Source organism: Carassius gibelio, chromosome B24, assembly GCF_023724105.1.
Source record: "Carassius gibelio isolate Cgi1373 ecotype wild population from Czech Republic chromosome B24, carGib1.2-hapl.c, whole genome shotgun sequence".
NCBI classification, from domain to species: Eukaryota; Metazoa; Chordata; class Actinopteri; order Cypriniformes; family Cyprinidae; genus Carassius; species Carassius gibelio.
Window position 1 is genome coordinate 17,652,913 of NC_068419.1, and position 19,896 is coordinate 17,672,808.

Sequence of the window (19,896 nt, forward strand, 5' to 3'; positions counted from 1 at the left end):
AAGATCACAATATTCTTCACTGAACTACTTCATGGTTTGTGGATCTGGCAGCTCAAAACCTCACTGCTGAATTATCTGAAACATGAACACTTACAAACACAGGCACTGCTGTGTATACTCGATTAGAGATGTACACGAAACGCACAAATATACAAAGAATCACAAATACAAGCACATATTACATGATTGGCATTTCTTTAATAAACATTTGCCAAAGGGGGAGAAAAAAAAATCTTCATACAAAAAAAAAAAAAATCTCCTTGAAGTCAGTTAAACGTCTCTTAGTTTTCAGTTTTACAATGTCTGCGTGGGAAACAGCGCTTTGATCCGTTCACTCGTTCAGTTCAGAAGTGCTGGTGAACTCACACTCGTGACAGAGCCCTTCATTACTGAACCATCAGAGCAGAAGACAGAAACAAAAACTAGAGGATAGAAAAAAGAAAAGGATTTCCATTACGGGTGGAGTACGTGTGCAGATACAGCACACCTCCGCTTGTTTCCACATACTTCATTCAGTAGTGCAGAACATCATTATAACACTAGACCGTCCTCACGCAGATAAAAACACTTACCCTGCACACTCAAAGGTACGGTTTTAATTTAAAAGACAGCAGTAGAATAGATTACAAAAACACCATGGGAGGGGAACAGCTGTGAGAGGATGTTAGGAGCTGTTCCTCAAGCGCTTCGGGGTCATCACAGACCCAGGTCTGAGAGTCTTAGTGCTGGTCGAGGACTGATGATGATACACCGCACAACTTCTTGAGCACTTTCTCACTGAGAAGAAGGAGTAGCACATGTCTATCAGGACACTGTAGTTCGGTCGTGGGCCGTTTGTTCACCCAAAAATATCATTTCTGTCATTGATCACTTTATTGATTGATTTTACAGGGTCAGAGAGCTCTCGGATTTCATCAGAAATATCTTAATCAGTGTCCTGAAGATGAACGAAGGTCTTACAGGTCTGGAACGACACGAGGGCGAGTGATCAATGACAGGATTTTAATTTGTGGGTGAACAAACCCTTTAAACCAAAGTTGCCCGACAGCATTGCTCAAAACATTGCCTCGTGTATCACCAGCCGAGGCGTCTGGGAAACCTCCGGCATCTCGTCAGAAAGGCAGTCCTCTGCCCCGAAGTGCGACTGTGTTGACGTGAGGACCGTACCCGAGCGTGAGGGACTGTGAGGGAGAGGTCCAGGCCTGTCCTGGAGGGGGAACAGGAGGCGCTGCGCTGTGATTGTACTCAAAGCGATGGTCCTGGTCTCCGCTGAAGAGCGCTCCGGCTCCGGGGCCGAGAGGGGGCTGAGGGGGCATCATGTGACCGAGGTAGCTGTCAGCGAAGCCGAACGGCGGCGGGGGGCAGCTGAAGTCCGGCTCCGGAGCCGTGGAGGACGTCAGAGCCGGACTGGGCTCGGGAGCCTGTCGGTAGTCCAGGTCTGCGCAGGGGGGCGGTTCTGGAGGTTCTGGGGGTCTCTGGTCCGGCGGGAGAATAGAGAGAGGATCTAGAGGTCTGGAGGACGAGCCGCCGACTTCAGACGCTGCAGAAACACAACAGCAGGACGAAATATCAGTCGACATTCATTTGGCCATTAACTGTAATTTTCCGCTAATCTTGTGTGAACTACGGCATGCAAAGATCAGAGTAACGTGTGAGGGAGCTCTCGCTCTTAAAGGGACAGGACCTTTTTCATTTTTACACCATGCATTACTTTCATTGAGTTCAAACCGTGACAGCGTGAAAGAAAACTACAGGTTACACTTCTAACTGTGTGGTTGTGTATTATAAATCCAGAACCGTGCTTCAGACATTACCTGGAGATACAGGGCTGGGCTCCGGCGGAGGCTCCTCCTGCTGGACCGTGAGGAGCTGAGCCAGGAGCATGGTGACGGCGCTCTGTGTGTCTCCCAGCCGCTGCGGGGATGGAGGTGAAGGAGGCTTGGGCATGGGTGGTGTTCGGGGCGGCTGAGGGGGTTTGGGGAGTGGAGGCGGCTCCGGGGGTCTCTCAGACTCCAGCGGTGCGGGGGGCAAGGCCTGCGTCAGCTGCTGAAGCGTCTCCAGACTCAGCTTGGATCCCCCCGGAGCGCTCTTGGACTGCAGGAGGTTCAGAAGCACAGCCAGCTGCTCGGGGGTCAGCTGTGAGGCGGGGGCTTTGGGGTCTAGAAGCAAGAGACATGTGAAGATTAAATTATCAAATGAAACCTGATTTGATATAGTTTCCATGTCTGCAACGAGACAAATACTAGGGTGAGTCTGGACTGTGGTTGTTGTGTAGAGAGTGTGACAGACACAGAGCGACTAACAGCAGGAGGATGAAGGTTTTACCCAGCAGGGCCACAGCGGCAGCAGCACTCGGACCCTTGTGTGCTCCGGCGGAGGAGAAACCCTGCGGTGTGTTACTGCGGCTGTCGTCCAGACCCAGCTCCTTCCGAGGGGCTTTAGGAGCGCTCAGCTCCTCCGGCATCTGCTTCTGCCGCCGCCGCTTCTTACTCCACAGCTCATGACAGTCCTGCCACAGAGGAAGACTAGAGAGAGAGAGAGAGAGAGAGAGAGAGAGTGAGAGAGAGAGAGACCGTATCAGAGCACACACACAGAGGAGAAGACTCTAATCCAATCGAATGCAATCTCTGTTTGTTTGTTTTTATCACTATCTAAGAAAAGTTAAGCACAGTCAGAAAAACTAAAACAAAAAAAGTTTAGTTTATTAGTTTTTTATTTACTTAATAATAGTTAAATATGACTTTTCAATATTTCCCTGTCATGCAATTATTATATATTTTTTTTCAAATAGTTAAAAGCAACTTTATCTTGCAACTGCAAGTTCATATTTCACAATTCAGACTTTACGCCTCAGAATTCTGAGTTTCTTATAACATCTTATTTTTTTCCTGAAATGAAATAAAATTAAATAATGAAATTATGAAATAAAACAAAGAAATGAACTGAAATAATGAAAATAAATAATGAAATAATGAAATAAAACAAAGAAATGAACTGAAATAATGAAAATAAATAATGAAATAAAAATGAAATACAAATAAGAACTGAAATAATTAAATTAAATTAAAATTAAATTAAAACGAATTGAAATTAAATTAACTGAAATAATGAAAAAAAATTATGAAACAAACTGAAATGAAAAGAAATTAATTAAAATAATGAACAACTGAAATAATGAAATGTACGAATGAATTGAAATAATGTAACAAAAATGAAACGAATAAATGAAAAGAAATGAAAATTAAAAAAGAAATGAAAATGAAATCCAAGTGAAATAAAAATGAATTGGACGAATGAAATTAACTGAAATAATAAAATGAAATAAAATCTGGTATAGTAGGGCAAAAAGTATAGTAAAGTGAATGATAAGAGCAAGAACAGCATGACGTCATACTCTGGGGGGGGCATCTTGGTGGGGTCGACGTCTTTGAGGAAGTCACTTCTGAGCGCTTGTTCTGCAGTGCAGCGTTTGCTCGGGTCCAGCGCAAGCATGTGGTCGAACAGATCCAGGGCCATCAGAGGAATACTGAAACATTCATGTGATAAAGATATCGCTCAAGAATACAGGTTTCTTTACACCTCTGATGCTTCCTACACATCACATCAAAACAATCACCGCCACAATGACACGACTGCAAACTGAAAGACAGTAAGTTATGAGGACGCTGATTAACAACAGCCTTAAATCCTGCCACAAAACACTGCTGGTTTATGAGATGACAGACACTTTCCCGGGGATCCTCAGAGAGAGCATCCATTACACACTCACTGCAGATCCTCTTCATTTAATGACATTAGCACTAAAAGATTCCTATCTTTATCAGTAAACTAACACAAATAACAAGCTCACATTACAATTCTGACAGAACTCTCGGATAAAAACTTCCCAGAAACACCTGAAGGCAACACAAGAGTCAAATAAAACAAAGCCAGTACAAACACTGAAATAAGGTGTATATGGATATGAGTTTATGATAATAAATGTAAAAAATGTTTAAGACCAGTTAAAGACAAGTTAAGGAATAAATTGTATGGAAAACAATATTCAATATGGTCTCTAAGTGCAAACATATCAGCAACACTAAAGTTTGTAAAAGCAAGAGATATCCATTACTTTTCAAGAATTAAATCACTGCATCACACTGCAAACAAAAGTGATCATATTTTTGGCGTGTCCTCCCAGTGCAAATGTCCAAAGATTCTTAAATTGTACATTTAATTAAAACTATATATATATATATATATATACACACGTTTCGGTACAGGGCTTTCGGTTCGGTGCACGTGTGTACTGAATGACGGAATGCAATATCTTGTGCGCGGAACGCAAGTACATTTTCATGTTTCCAAAACGAACATATTAAATGCAACATTTAATGCCATGATTTAAGACTTTCTGCTCCAATATACAAGACATTTTTGGTCTTAACTGTGAAAGGGCAATTTTAAGACTTTTTAAAACCCTGTATATTAATTTAACCCTTTGTTGTCATGAGCTGTAAACTGGTGTGACTCATTTCTGGCTACTCACAAAGCGAACTCCTCCCTTAACCTCCGCCGGTACTGTTTCTTTGGTTTGATGGTGTTGAAGTAGGGCAGCTTGATCACGTCGGGCCACACAGCGGGACACGGGCTGCCACAGATTCGGCTGGATCGGACACACACACACACACACACACACACACACAGGTCAGCTGAATCTCAGACTGTGAAGGGGAACATCCCGTCTGGATCCCGCTCCTCTTACCTGATGAGCTCCAGCTGCGCCAGCTCCTGATTGGCCTGAAAGATGGGCTTCTTTGTGAAAAGCTCTCCCAGGATGCACCTGTGTGACAGGGAGGGTGTAAACAGGTGGAGTCTGGAGGGACGTGTGTATTAACAGCTCAGTTTCCTCACTCACCCGCAGCTCCACATGTCGATGGCTGGCGTGTACCGCTCTTCTCCCAACAGCAGCTCGGGCGGACGATACCACAGAGTGATCACTTTATTAGTGTACGGCCGGCTGGGGAACACACACACACACACACACACGGGACAGTCAGAGTCTGCTCGGTTCACCCGAATCATAACCGCTTGCTGAATCACATGGAGAGACGTACCTCTCTTCAGAGTTATACAGACGAGCCAGTCCGAAATCTGCCAGCTTGATCTGACCCCTGCAGGACAGCACACATGTACACATCAGACAGATCCGGCAGGTTATGAGAGTTTGTGAGCCTTGAGCACAAAACCAGTCATAGGGGTCATTTTATAGAAATTGAGATTAATACAGAATCTGAAAGCTGAATAATTTAACTGGTCTTCAGAACACAAATTAAGATATTTCTGATCAAATCCGAGAGCTCTCTGACCCTCTGAAAGCAAGGGAACTGAAATGATCTCGTAGGGCTGATTTTCTTTGCATGGAAAGTTGGGATTATTTTAAAGCACTCCAGGTTCGTTCCACTCACATATAAGCCGAAATGATCCCAGAGGCTGAAAACAAACCCAATGTGAAACACTGACTTGTTGTTGAGCAGGATGTTGGAGCACTTGATGTCTCTGTGCAGGAAGTTCTTCTTGTGGCAGTAGTCCAGTCCCTCCAGCAGCTGCCTCATGAAAGACTTGATGTGGCTCTCGTTGAAGTGCACCAGACCGGACTCCAGCAGACCCATCAGATCGTGGTCCATGTACTCAAACACCAGGTAAAACGCCCCTGAGAGCAGAAAACACAGGTATCACACGGCGAGGAGACACTCTGAGCCAAAGGATGGGTCAGTCCCAAGCAATACCTTTGTCGTTCTTGAAGTCTAGGGCGTCCTCCTTGTCAGTGACGATCTCCTTCATGTTGATGATGCTCTTGTGGTTGAGCTGCCGCAGGATCTTGATCTCTCTGATGGCTGTGATGGGAAAGCCCTCCTTCTCGTTGTCCAAACGCACCTTCTTGAGGGCCACCAACTCGGCTGAATACACAAAGCCAGAAAGACAGATGAGCTACATTAAGAGATTAAAGGTCTGAGAATGCATTAGCGTTCAAATTAAAGCACATGAGCACGGACTTCAATACTACTGTTAAGGTATATACAGATGTTTGAGAACATCTCACCGGTGTCTTTGTCCTTGGCTTTGTACACCTGTCCATAAGTGCCTTCTCCAGTGATCCCAATGATCTCAAACTTGTCCACGCACCGCTTTCCCCAATCGATCTCCGTCTCCTTGATCTCTCCGAAGCGTGGGCCACATATTCTGCAGAACAGACGCAGGTGAGGTTTAACGCTGCTGACCTGAGAGTAGATGTCTCGGGAGGAGTGTGTGACTACATACTTGGGTCTCTTGCGTGGGACGGGCGTCTTCTTGTCATCGGGCGGGCTGTGGGGCGATCCAGGGAGCTCTGGGGGAAGAGGGAGGTCTGCCAGGAGCTGACGGGCTTTCCTCTCGGGTTTCTTCTTCCCTGTGATCGCTGAAGACTCCTTCAAGACACTGCTATTGAAAAAAGAAGCCATTAGTGGAACTACGGAAAATAATACACAGAGTGGATCCAAGGTTTCTGCAGGTCCTAAAGACTTAATATTCACCTTTCCACAAATTAAGACCTTAAAAAAGTCATTGCGCAGTATTTTTTGTCTTGTTTTCCAGAACAAATATCTGAACACCCTTAACACAAGATGCATGCACTTGAGAAGTAAAATGAAGATAGCTGATGTCTTGTTTTCTGAGAAATTAAACAAAGCTAAGCGCGTCTCTGCTTAAACCCAGAATAAACATCTGTCAATGGGCTATAAAAATGAAGCGTTGACTTTCTAAACCCGCTGGCAGATATTCGTTGCAATAATAAACTCGCTAGACTTTGATCCGTTTCGAAGAAAACAAAACTTCTAACATAAATGTGCTTCTATATTAGTCTTTACGACACTTTTAGACATCTGCACTGGAAAACAAGACAAAAACACAGAGAACAGACCTGAATCTGATCAGAAGATATAATAAAAGCCCTTTTCATGTTTTAACTATGCTGCTTCTTCATAAAAACAATTAAATGAAATGTGTTAGAAGCTGTATTTTTAATACAACTAATTTTCAGCTCTCTATTCAAATCACATGACTCAATGAACTCCACTTTATTTTGCCCTCAATTTGGGTCTTTAAAAAGTCTTCAATGGACCTGCAGAAGCCCTGGTGAAGTGTTGGAGACGCACCTGTCGTCTCCGTCCAGGTGATCCAGATGGTTGTGTGTCAGAGGAAGAGACGCTTTCTCTCGCTCCTTCAGCTTGGCTTCTCTGCCGGACTGAGAGGCGTCTGAGCTCCTCTTGGCGGGTCGCTCCACAGGAGACTGCGGGGTTCTGGGGCCCTTCTCGGCCCCGGGCGGAGGCGGTGACGGGGGTCTGGTCTTCTTGGTGGTGTGGTTGGTGACGGGGCTGGGCTGAGGGGTGGAGGCGTTGATGCGGGCGGCTTCGGCGGCCTTGGCTCTCTTCTGCTTGCTGAGCTCGGCGGCCAGGCTGCTCTTCAGGGTCAGGGAGCTGGGGGACAGACTGGACGGCCGACTCTGGGACCGTGAGAGTCTGTGACGGCTGCGTGAGCGAGAGTGACGTGACGACTGGTACGGGCTCCTGCTGCCAGACTTTCCCGTCCGCCTGAGAGACACAGCACAAGTCATTCCCACACAGTTTATGTTTGTATTTTTGTGCATTCATCATCAGTAGCACAGCTATATTTGTAGCAATAAACAACAATACATTGCATGGGTCACAGTTATCATGTTCCATGAAGATATTTAGCTAAATTCCTACCATGACTATATCATTTTAATTAGTAATATACCAAAGGCTTTTATCTTTACAGTACAAGCTGCATTTAAGTGATCTGAGCGTCGGAAAGACAGAATTTATATTCCACTTTTCTGTGACTGTGAAAGTTGTCCGTGTGATAAAGTTTTGTAATTGAGAGTGGACCTTCTGTGACGCAATACAAATTCCAAACCTCGTCTGACAATAAAGTCGTATCATCAACATAAAACATATTTAATCACCAAACAGGATTTAAAACAGAAGCCGCAAATGTGCTTTGTCTTCATCCTACACAACACAGCATTTAACGCTGAAACACTTGTAGAGTTTACTATAAACAAAAGAAGGGGAAATAATCCTGAGTTCACGGTCACAGTCTGTGCTGTCTGCTTCTGCAATCATCCTCCAGAGAGAGGAAGGAGTCTACGACTATGAGGACAAACCAATCAAATCAAATGTCTTCTACACCTCTGTGTTCACTAGAACTAAGGTTGTCTTTAACTGCAGTGAAGTCCACAACTGTCAGAAAACAACAGCACAATCGGACACTTCTACTGACTGAGAACTTCTCATTTCAGATGTTATATTACATTCATTTATCTACATTTAATCTGAAGGAGTGTGAATTTTGATAGGACAATCACAGCTTCTAATCGTACTGTATCCTCTTTGCGATTTAATTCGGATAAATTGTGCAGCCCTAGTTACTGACCAACGCATAACATATAGTTAGACTCTCTACACAAGACTAGTGTTCGGCCGATATTGTGTTTTTTGACAGCCGATATCTTGGAAAATAGGGTTGCCTATATATATATATATATATATATATATATATATATATATATATATATATATATATAAACACATTGACCAATCAGAAAAACTTCTCGGAAGATGCCGATATTTGTAAAAATGCCAAATATCGGCCGATATACACACACACTACGAGACTGCAGTCTGTGGCCGGAGGAGCCGTCACTCACCTGGGCTCCGGGCTGGGGCTCGGGCTCTGTCGGTAAGGGCTCCTGGAGCGCGGGACCTCGCTCTGCTCGTGGCTCGGGGACCGGCGCCAGCGCGGGCTGCTCGGGGAGCGCTTCCTCTTCGACACGGTGTAGTTACCGTACAGCTCTGAATCCCGCGCGTAGCAGCTCGAGCTCGGAGACGGTCTCTTAGACGGGCTCCTCCTGGAAATAAACGGGTAGTTCGTGTTCGGAGACTGGTGTCCGTAGGGGTACGACGTCGCGAAGGGACTGACGTCACCCGCCGCTCTGAAGCTCGGGCTGCTCCGCCGGTACTCGTCACGGTAAGCTTGTGGCGGATCCCTGTACGCGGAAGGAGGGTCCTTCTCGGATTTGGACTTGCTTTTAAGTCGTTTCGAGTCTTTTTTGTCGGCTTGTGCCGCGGAGGAAGGCTTCCTGCAGTTGCTGTCGTGATTCCTCTTTAACGCCGCGTCCCGTTCCCGGTTGGACCGGTTCCTCTTCATCTGCTTCTCGTCTCTCCTCCGAGAGGAGTCGTGCTCGCTTCTGTCCCGGAGCTCGGCTTCGCTCGCGGGCGGTGTGCCGGTTCTGGGCGACGGGCTCCCGGAGAAGCGCTCGGACTGCGAGCTCACGTCGTCGTACTCCACTAAAGTACGGACAGCTCCGTCGTAAAGCGCCTCGTGCTGCTGCTTTTCCCGGTGCTGGTGCTTCTGTCTCCGGGAGGAGGAGGACGAGGCCCGCCGCTTCCCCCGGTGTCTCTCTCGGCGGCTCTTGCTCCGTCTCGCCCCCCTCGGAGTCCTCTGCGGCGGGCTTCTCCCCCGGCCGTCGCGGGACACGACCTCCGGGTTCGGCATTGAAGATCCCGCTCTTATCGCTCGCGTCTCAATCCCGGTGCTACACAAAACAACACATCTGAAGCCTCTTCGAGCGCTAATCTAGCACAGCTAACGTTAAGTTAACCGTCTGTGTGTTCACACAGCGACCGATCTCGTCCGGATCACACCGAATCCACCGCACACAACCATCCTAACGCACACCGATTAACGTTGCATTAATCCCTAAAAAGCCTCAAGAGTCGTCAATAAAAGCCTCGAGTTGTGATCTGATGAAGAGCTTGTGTTAGCAGCTGTGCTAATCTATCAGATCCGCCTAACAACCGCCTTTAAATCCGCCTCCATGGCTCGGATCGCGCAGACCTCCCGGTGACGAGGTAAACACGGCTCGTTTCTTCGCCTGCAGTTTCTGAAGAGAAGATCCCGTCGAAAATGTCAGATAAATCCTCACACACTGACGCGGGGCTCAAACTTCTCGTCCTCTCGCACCGACTCACTAACACGGAAGTAGCACACATGCGGCTCAGCGCGGAGTTCAGATCGGCAGATTCCACACTACGCAGAACATCAAAATCCCGTTTAGTCCTGGGAGTCTGATTTAACGTTGCATTTTTCATCTAAATAGCATCTCAATAAAATATTGAATAAACCGCTTCTGGTTATAGGACTGAATTAAGCTGCAATCATTCAAAGCAAAAAACAAAAGTAGCGAATCGAGCGCAGTAGGCCTTTGCTCTCTGAGGCCTACAATAGATTTGCTCGGGCACTTATTAACTCCTAAAGCTCGCCAGGGGGCGCCACCACGGGCTCCTGGTGTACACGTGTGGCTGGTCTCTATAACAGCTGGGAAACGAAAGTGTTAGCATTCTGGTTTCACGTGGCGGTGATTTACAGTGTCTTGTGCATTGAACGTTTGTTATTTTTCATCAATAGGATTAATCTCTTGGAAAACTAGAGAGGTTTTCCTGAGGTCTTAAAGACAGACTGACCTTTGGCTGATCAGCTGCTGCATAAATGTTCCGAATGAATGTTGTAATTGAAATAAAACCTGAATGGTTACTCAATATTTGCTGATTAGAAAAAAAAAAAAAAAAAAAAAAAAAACTTGCAATAAATGGATTTTTATATATAAAAAGTCTAGCAGATCAAGAAATTTATGATTTTCAGTAAATAAGTCAATGCACAACTACAGGATATGCTTTTAATGAGCATTAATATATATATATATATATATATATATATATATATATATATATATATACATATATATATATATATATATATATATAAATATATATATATATATATATATAAATATCTATTTTTGTTTAGAATTTTGATTTAAAATCTATAATTTAGACAATTATTATTATTATTTTTTTTTTTGACAATAATGACTATTGGCTAATTACAGGATATATACAGAGGTAAAACTAACTGTAGTAGCGATAATATTTCCACTGGTCACCGTTTCATAAGGGTTGTTAATAAACCAAAATAACCTGACCTCAGTTCAGCGGGATCAAAAATTATTGAGAAAAAAAAAAAAAAAAAACACAAATAATGTTTGTCATTCATTATTTATTTAAAGGTACCTATTATGCAAAATCCACTTTTACATGTTGTTTAAACATATATGTGTGTTGGCAGTATGTGTACACAAACACCCTACAATGTTAAAAATCATGAGCAGTGTCTCAAAGTGTGACGTCACAATTTACAAGCCCCACCCACAATATTTGATTGACGATTGTGTTTGCGTGACCCCACCCCACACACACTCTGATAATGTTCATCTTCACACCAGACTCAGAGCATTTAAAAGTAGCATTCAAGTAAGAAACATCTTCTCATTAGTGCTATAGAAGTTGTTTAGTCCAGACAAGTAAGTGAAAATAGCACAGCTCTATTCTGGAAAAGGGGGCGGAGCAGCAGCTCATTTGCATTTAAAGAGACATGCACAAAAACACCCTGTTTCTGCTTCCACTCAAAATATACATTATCAGAATAATATCATAAATAATCTGTGGGGTATTGTGAGATTAGATTTAACAAACATGTTCTAGGGACAGCTGAGATTTATAACACATCTTGTAAAAAGGGGCATGATAGGTGACCTTTAAATAATTTAATTTAAACAATTTCATTTCTGTTACTTCCAAATATTACCTTCACAGTCAGAAATCTAGGAACTTGAATGCAGTTCATTACTTTAAAGTTCAGGTTAATATATAAACTTGAAATACTACAGATTACTGAGAATTAGCTATATATTCTGTATAGTTTATTTTGTAATCATAATTGTTTTTTAACAGAACAACCTTCCTTTTAAAATGCATGTAAATTCTGGACACACACCGCCCACACACACGAAGGGTAAAGTCTTTGTAAGCAACTAAATTTAAGTGAGGAATGTATTTATTTTGTTCTCCCTTCAAGTTGCTAGAAGTGCTTATGATGATCTCGACGATCTGCCATATGTTTATTTTGTACTAAAATACAAATATACAGAAGCTTGTTTCCACAACTGGATAAAAAAATTAAATAATAATAATAAAAATATTTTTTAACCACAAAATAAATGTAAAATTTATTGTAAGAAAAAAAAAAATTGTAGGATAAAAATTTCAGTTTTGACCGGATGGGCTTCCATGCACTACAGAGGTATAATGGGAATAAAAGTTAGTACTGAATATAAATAACATTCTTGCGAATAATAAAACACATTTAAATTAGAAAAAAAAAATATTTTTTGTAATAGCTGAAATAAGCTTTCACAATAACAATACATATATAAAAAAGGAGAAAGGCAGAATGAAAAGAAACAGTCACTGATATACATTGAAATGATTGAGACTGGAGCCGTGGGGCAGGAGCACACATCACATGTGAAAAACATAAGATTGTCATCAAACTCCGCACCACAACTAATGTGCGTGTCGTGGTCTGAGAGCAAGGATGCAGACGCATCGAGAGTAAAGGGACTGGATGAGAGTCACATTCACCATGGACATCAAGGCAGCAGGAAGTCAAGCACACTGAACCGCAGCAGCCAGAGGAACTTCCTGTTCCACGAGCTGCTTCAGATGTTAAGGAATTAAAAAAAACACCAAACTACACAGATCTCATCGCTTCTTAGTGTACTGCAGTTTTTATGCATAACAATTACTACTTGCTTAGCCACAAACCAACAAATTGACGGGGTTTTTTCTTTAGTTAATAATTTAACCATAAAGCTTGTCTTTTTTTTCTTCTTCTTGAAATCCTGCTAATTAGCTCTTCTTGTGTTTTCAGTTTTTCAAGACCCCTCAAGTCAATAAAGTGTCATGTAATGCATTTAAACCTACATTAAAGTAATACATCACACACTCATTTTAGCTGTAAGGCTAGAAGAAGACTTCTTTACACCAGAATGAACTTTGTTTTCAGGTGATCTAAACATTAATGTAAAAGCCTCGTCTCAGTAAGACTTTCTTCTTCTCAGGAAATCAGTACTTCTATTCATGAAGGATGCATTAAAGTGACAGTAAAATGTTACAAAAGTTGTTCATTTCAACGACAGAATGATTTCTGAAGATCATGTGACACTGAAGACTGGAGGAATGATGCTGAAAATACAGCGGAGCATCACAGAAATACATTACACTTTAACACAGATTCACACAGAAAATTGTATTTGATATTGTAATAATATTTCACAATTTTTGATCAAATGAATGCAGCCTTGATGAGCAGAACGGACTTCTTTCAAAAACATTTTTAGAAATCTTACTGACCCAAAGTGGTTTTATCAGTAAAGCAGAAATGTGTTCATATACAGGAAGAGTCCTGAGAACTCAAACACATCTGACATGAATGAAATTAAATACACATCTCTCAGATCTCTCACACAGGAAGTCCGGATTTCTCACACAGGAAGTCCAGATCTCTCACACAGGAAGTCCAGATCTCTCACACAGGAAGTCCGGATCTCTCTCACAGGAAGTCCGGATCTCTCACACAGGAAGTCCAGATCTCTCACACAGGAAGTCCGGATCTCTCACACAGGAAGTCCGGATCTCTCACACAGGAAGTCCGGATCTCTCACACAGGAAGTCCAGATCTCTCACACAGGAAGTCCAGATCTCTCACACAGGAAGTCCAGATCTCTCACAGGAAGTCCAGATCTCTCACACAGGAAGTCCAGATCTCTCACACAGGAAGTCCAGATCTCTCACACAGGAAGTCCAGATCTCTCACACAGGAAGTCCAGATCTCTCACACAGGAAGTCCAGATCTCTCACACAGGAAGTCCAGATCTCTCACAGGAAGTCCAGATCTCTCACAGGAAGTCCAGATCTCTCACACAGGAAGTCCAGATCTCTCACAGGAAGTCCAGATCTCTCACACAGGAAGTCCAGATCTCTCACACAGGAAGTCCAGATCTCTCACACAGGAAGTCCAGATCTCTCACACAGGAAGTCCAGATCTCTCACACAGGAAGTCCGGATCTCTCTCACAGGAAGTCCGGATTTCTCACACAGGAAGTCCAGATCTCTCACACAGGAAGTCCAGATCTCTCACACAGGAAGTCCAGATCTCTCTCACAGGAAGTCCAGATCTCTCACACAGGAAGTCCAGATCTATCACACAGGAAGTCCAGATCTCTCACACAGGAAGTCCGGATCTCTCACACAGGAAGTCCAGATCTCTCACAGGAAGTCCAGATCTCTCACAGGAAGTCCAGATCTCTCACACAGGAAGTCCAGATCTCTCACAGGAAGTCCAGATCTCTCACACAGGAAGTCCAGATTTCTCACACAGGAAGTCCAGATCTCTCACACAGGAAGTCCAGATCTCTCACACAGGAAGTCCAGATCTCTCACACAGGAAGTCCAGATCTCTCACACAGGAAGTCCAGATCTCTCACACAGGAAGTCCAGATCTCTCACACAGGAAGTCCACCCTCTAGTGCATGAATCTATGAAGTTCTCTCCATCTCAGTGAGCTGTGCTTCGTCTGGTCGGACACATCGCAGCCGAGGACGAGAACACACAGGACACTAAAGGATCGCAGACACTATAAAATACAACATCTTTCACGGATTCGTTTGGCCAGACATTTCCTCTTCTTCTTTCCGTTCTTTTCCTTGCTGTCCTCCATCTTCCTAGAGCGGATTTCCCTCATGAGGTCGAAGAAAACCTGCAATCAAGACAGTCTCTCTTCAGATGAATACTAGACTGCTCGTATTATTATTGAAAGTCAACATTCCAATAATCCACAGCACTCCAGTCCATCAGTGAACATCTGGAGAAGACAAAACCTGAAACACATCCAGCATTAAGATGATTTTAGCTCAAACACATCGAGTCTATAATCATAATAACACTTCCTCCAGTGAAGACGTGCATCTGCTGTTGTCTCTCACAGATTAGTTTAGATCTGTTTAAACGCTGCTTGATCTGTGCAGATTTCTCTCCTGATTCAGACCAGAACACTTCTTCACTGGAGGAAGTGTTATTCTGGATTATAGACTCTATGTGTTTGAGTTAAAATCATCTTAATGCTGGATGTGTTTCATCTTTTGTCTTCTCCAGATGTTCACTGATGGACTGGAGTGCTGTGGATTATTGTGATGTTTTTATCAGACTCTCATTCTGACGGCACCCATTCACTGCAGAGCATCCATTGATGAGACACTGATGCAGTTCTCCAGATCTATATATCTTGCGTGAGCTAAGGGAGAGGACATCTTCAGCCATTTTTATATTCTGTGGTGAACTATTAATTTTTTTTTTTTTTACATATATACAGTTTAATTAAACGTGTAGACACTATAGCCCAGAAGTAGGTTAAGAAAGCGTGGTAAAGCCCTTCTGTGTCTCTCACCTTGTCCACGTTGGCTCTGGTTTTGGCAGACGTCTCCACGTAGCTCACGCTCCACTGATCCGCTCGGGCTTTGGCCTCGTCAGCGTTCACCTGTCTCCTGTCCTCCAGATCTGACTTATTTCCCACCAACAGGAAGGGGACGTTCTCGTCCTCCTTCACCCGCAGAATCTGCTCTCTGAGCGAGAGAGGGGTGTAACGGTACACACGTGTGCCAAATAAATCATCAGATTATTTCAGGAAATTCAGACAATAAATGCAGTTTTGGCTCTGTGTGATGAGGCACATGTACTAACGCCTCAGTTCTGATCACTCCTCGCTCTTTATCACTAGATTCAACACAAAATAAACATCTCATCCCTCACATAGTCACTTTATTAGTGGAAAAATGTGATTAAAACAGTAGCTTTTAATTAACCTCACCAGTGTCTACAGAAGAGCACTTCACCAAATATTAGACAATATACTCATTATATTTCATTTGACCTGTTAGTGATGTCTTAATTATTTAATGTATATTTAGATAAAAGTTTTATGAACGCTAAATTATTTAATTTCAATTACAGATAGAAATTTAAATTTAATTTAAAAACAATTAACATGTTTGCAATGAATAATTTGTTTTTTGTTTTTTTGAGTGCTGATTATTATAGTTAACAATAACTAGTAATTGAATTTAAGTTTGTCTGTTGTTAATTGTAACCTTATAAAAGGGCTCTCTATAGTTAAGAGCGGAAGCGGAGGTAGATTTATCCCCAAAAACCTTTTTATTATAGTTTAATTTATTTAAAGATTTGATCAGTAAACCATTGTTAATATATATATATATATATATATATATATATATATATATATATATATATATATATATATATATATATATATATATATATATACTTATTTTTTTTCCTTCTGCTGTAGAGAAACCATACTGAACCGTGACGTCATGTTTGTGTATCGTTAAGCGTTTACGCATCACATGCAACTCCTTTTTGCATTTAAACTTGAACTAAATAACTATTTAAAGTGTCATAACTAAATAAATAAATAAACTAGTCGAACCATGATCAAGCACTAACAGAATGAGATGAGCGAGATGAGCGAGATGATCAGTTGAAGTGTAAACCAGTCGAGCTCTGCTCTGTGGATCACCTGAGGTCAGCCGTGGCTGTAAAAGACTCGAGTTCGGTGATGGAGAAGACGCAGAGGAAGCCCTCGCCGCTGCGGAAGTAGTTATCTCTGATCGCTGCGTAGTCCTCCTGACCGGCGGTGTCCAGAATATCTATCTGCACCTCCTCGCCGTCCAGAACCACCTTCTTCCTGTAGCTGTCAGCCTTCGTGGGCTCGTAGTCCTCCACAAACTGAGGAGAAGAGGACAGATGTTGATCTACATACAACCCATTTATGACCCCTAAACGATAAAAACACACTCAGCAAACATCCACTGAGCCTAATAACAACTCAAATATTTAATATTTATGAAATAATCTAAATTATAATAATAAACAAGACATTATGTTTATTTCTTCTTTTACATTATAATCAGTGGAGCTGAGTTACTACTTTAGACCCCTTTCATTTTCATTTTAGTTTGTTTAAAGAATTTTTGGTTGACATGTTTTGTATTTTTTTATAGATATATTGTTTTTATTGATTTATTTAAGTTGTTTTAGTACAAGTTAAAATACATGAGAATGAAAAGACAATATATTAGATTTTTTAATTAATTGTTTTATTACATTTTATTAACAATTATATAAATCATTTTAGTTTTAGTTTCAGTTTAATTTAACAATAATAATGCTGATTCTAATTGTATTAAGAAAATATATTTTAAAGATAAAAAAAAAAAATTATATCTATTTTTTTTTTTTTTTACAGAAGAAAAAATAGTTATTGAAACCCCTTCAGTCACAAACTGAATTGTGGTTTATTTAATATCACATTTCTGTTTTGTGTTCCCGTTTCTTCCAAAAGCAAAATCCAATAAATATAGTTATAAAGCTGAATAAATCATCTCTCCATTGATGGATGGTTTGTTAGGAGGACAACTGAGAAAATCATCTTTAAAGTTGTTCAAATGAATTCTTAGCAATGCATATTACAATCCAAAATGTAGTTTTGATATATTTACTGAAGAAAAGTTACTATATATCTTCATGGAACATGATCTTAATATCCTAATGATTTTTGGCATAAAAGAAAAATTGATGATTGCGGCTCATAGTGTACTGTTGTCTACTGATCTACAAACACAGCTGTGCTGCTGATGACAGGGTCACCGCGGGGTCACAGTATCGTTCTAATGCGTGGAAGCCATCCTCACCTCATCGTACATGAACTGCAGAGTGAGCGCAGACTTCCCGACTCCGCCGCTGCCGACCATGATCACCTTGTGCAGAGCCAGCGAGGTCTTGGCTGCTGCCATGGTCACGGCTGCCAGGGGTCAGAGGTCACTGAAGCCAGGGGTCAGGGGTCAGTCAGTTCCAGAAGATCATGTACTGCTGCTGTGCACCTGGAGCAGATGAAGACAACAGCTTCACGTCTCTCCTGAGTCAGAGGAACTTCCAAATATGGTTTCTTCTGATCATCGAAATAAACAAGATTTGGTGAAAAACTTATGGTGAAGTACTAATATTGGTAAAACTGAAAAGAAAATAAATTAGAAAATATAAAAAAATAACACACGCTCACTGAACTTAGAATTACAAAATAAATGTAAGTAATAATTAATAAAACTGAAATATTATAAATTTTTATTTTATTTAAAATGTATTATTGTTATATTATAAAACACATATAAAAAAATAATAAATTACTAAAACTTCAACGAAAATGAAGATTAGAAATGTTGCAAAGTTGACGGTGAAGTATTGATTACTAAAACTGAAATAAAAGGAATAGAAATAATATTTTTATTTAAGCCTAAACCTGACCCTAAACTGAAACAATATAAACATAGGAGAGAAAAATACACGGTAAACATTACACAATTACTTAGAAATATTGCCTTGGCAACTTACTCACGTAGTCAAAGTACTAATATTCTGAAACATAAATATTGATAATTTAAAAAATAGAAAAAATATATATATATGTTAAATAAAATACTGCAAAAATGGCAAAAAAAAAATGCAACAAGATGATTAAAACAAACTAAAAATAAATAAATGAAAACTGAAAATTTTAGTAATAAAGGCTAATAATTAAAAATATGATCATACATGCTCTAATAGTGTAGATAAAGTAACACTGGTCTGGTTCATCTGACTGATCCTCAGCACACTAATAACATCAGACAGATGTGTGTGTGTGTGTGTGTGTGTGTGTGTGTGTGTGTGTGTGTGTGTGTGTGTGTGTGTGTGTGTTACTGTAGAGAAAGAGACGACTCCCAGATGAAGGACATCCATAACGACTGGAGGAAAGGATCGATTCAGAACACATGAGTGTTGTGTACATTAGTACATAAGAGCATATCACATGTGTGTGTGTGTGTGTGTGTGTGTGTACAGACAGCGAGAGGCCAGGGCTGGGTCTGCTTTTACATTCACACACTCACACTCTGCAGGTTTCAGTACAGCGCACACACACACACACACACACACACACAGAGAGAGAGAGAGAGAGAGAGAGAGAGACCTGGGAGATATGATGAGATATGATATATGATATGATTTCACATCCCTAGCCAGGGTTCATGTTTTTGCCAGACTCCAATCCAGTGATTATTTTGAATATGTACAGTACATTGATCATTTTATGCTAATCTTCATGAGAGTCATACTATGGGAATCATTCTTGTATACCATGGTATTAGCATCTGTACTGTACTGATGCGGAGGTGCTGATCTCACCTGTGTGTCTGCTTCAGCTGAAGGTGATCCAGAGACACAGGGGCTTCTGGGAAGGGAGAGCTTCCTCTTCCCTGATCTCTGGCGTCACTGCAGCCTCCACATCCCGAGCGAGGTCATCAGATCCGGTCCGAGTGCTCTGTGTTCGGCTGAAGCGGGTGTCTCCGGTCTCCGGTGCGGCGGGCAGCAGTCAGAGCTGGGTGTGTGTCAGAGGATGATCCCGACACAGACGGGTCACGTGGATCTGTTTGCGCATGCGCAGAAGACCCCTCTAGATTCACGGAGCGCGCGCTTATAGAGTCACTCCTATTCAAGACAAAATATCTCAAAGCAGTTTTGCTGTTCATAGATGGTTTAAACTAGTCTGTGCTATCTAGTTTCTTCATCTGACCCTCTATCACTCTCTATTCTAGTTCTACTTCATCTATTTTTCAAACGACTCTTTTGAGACTTGCACTCTTTGTTTTATTACTGCTTATTTTGGATTTTTTTTAAAAAGACACAAATAAAATATCTATTTTATTTTTGCTTTATTTTATCTATTATATAATTAACAAAGAAACCTTTCTACCTGTACTACTGCGTGACTAAATATCAATGTATA

General features: G+C 41.7%; 2 protein-coding genes across 3 annotated transcripts; both read right to left on the reverse strand.

Annotated features, from left to right (window-relative positions):
* Positions 1-178: 178 nt before the first annotated feature.
* On the reverse strand, positions 179-10,383 carry LOC128013191 (cyclin-dependent kinase 13-like). 2 transcript variants are annotated; one of them, XM_052595975.1, is made up of 14 exons: positions 8,750-10,383; positions 7,176-7,610; positions 6,304-6,462; positions 6,086-6,225; positions 5,772-5,942; positions 5,506-5,695; positions 5,100-5,156; positions 4,901-5,002; positions 4,748-4,825; positions 4,532-4,648; positions 3,395-3,526; positions 2,326-2,525; positions 1,815-2,159; positions 179-1,540 (listed from the first exon to the last, which is right to left on the reverse strand). In XM_052595975.1, exons 1-14 carry the CDS (start codon positions 9,595-9,597, stop codon positions 1,113-1,115), a joined length of 3,402 nt encoding a protein of 1,133 aa, XP_052451935.1. In that variant the 5' UTR covers positions 9,598-10,383; the 3' UTR covers positions 179-1,112. The 2 variants fall into 2 exon arrangements, with proteins under 2 accessions (XP_052451935.1, XP_052451936.1); XM_052595976.1 differs by having other exon boundaries at positions 6,304-6,459; positions 8,750-10,310.
* Positions 10,384-12,028: 1,645 nt separating this feature from the next.
* LOC128013192 (ras-related protein Ral-A) lies at positions 12,029-19,520 on the reverse strand. The gene is made up of 5 exons (XM_052595977.1): positions 19,296-19,520; positions 17,768-17,956; positions 16,594-16,802; positions 15,445-15,619; positions 12,029-14,757 (listed from the first exon to the last, which is right to left on the reverse strand). The coding sequence occupies exons 2-5, from the start codon at positions 17,867-17,869 to the stop codon at positions 14,635-14,637; spliced, it is 609 nt and encodes a 202-aa protein (XP_052451937.1). The 5' UTR covers positions 17,870-17,956; positions 19,296-19,520; the 3' UTR covers positions 12,029-14,634.
* Between the last annotated feature and the right edge of the window lie 376 nt (positions 19,521-19,896).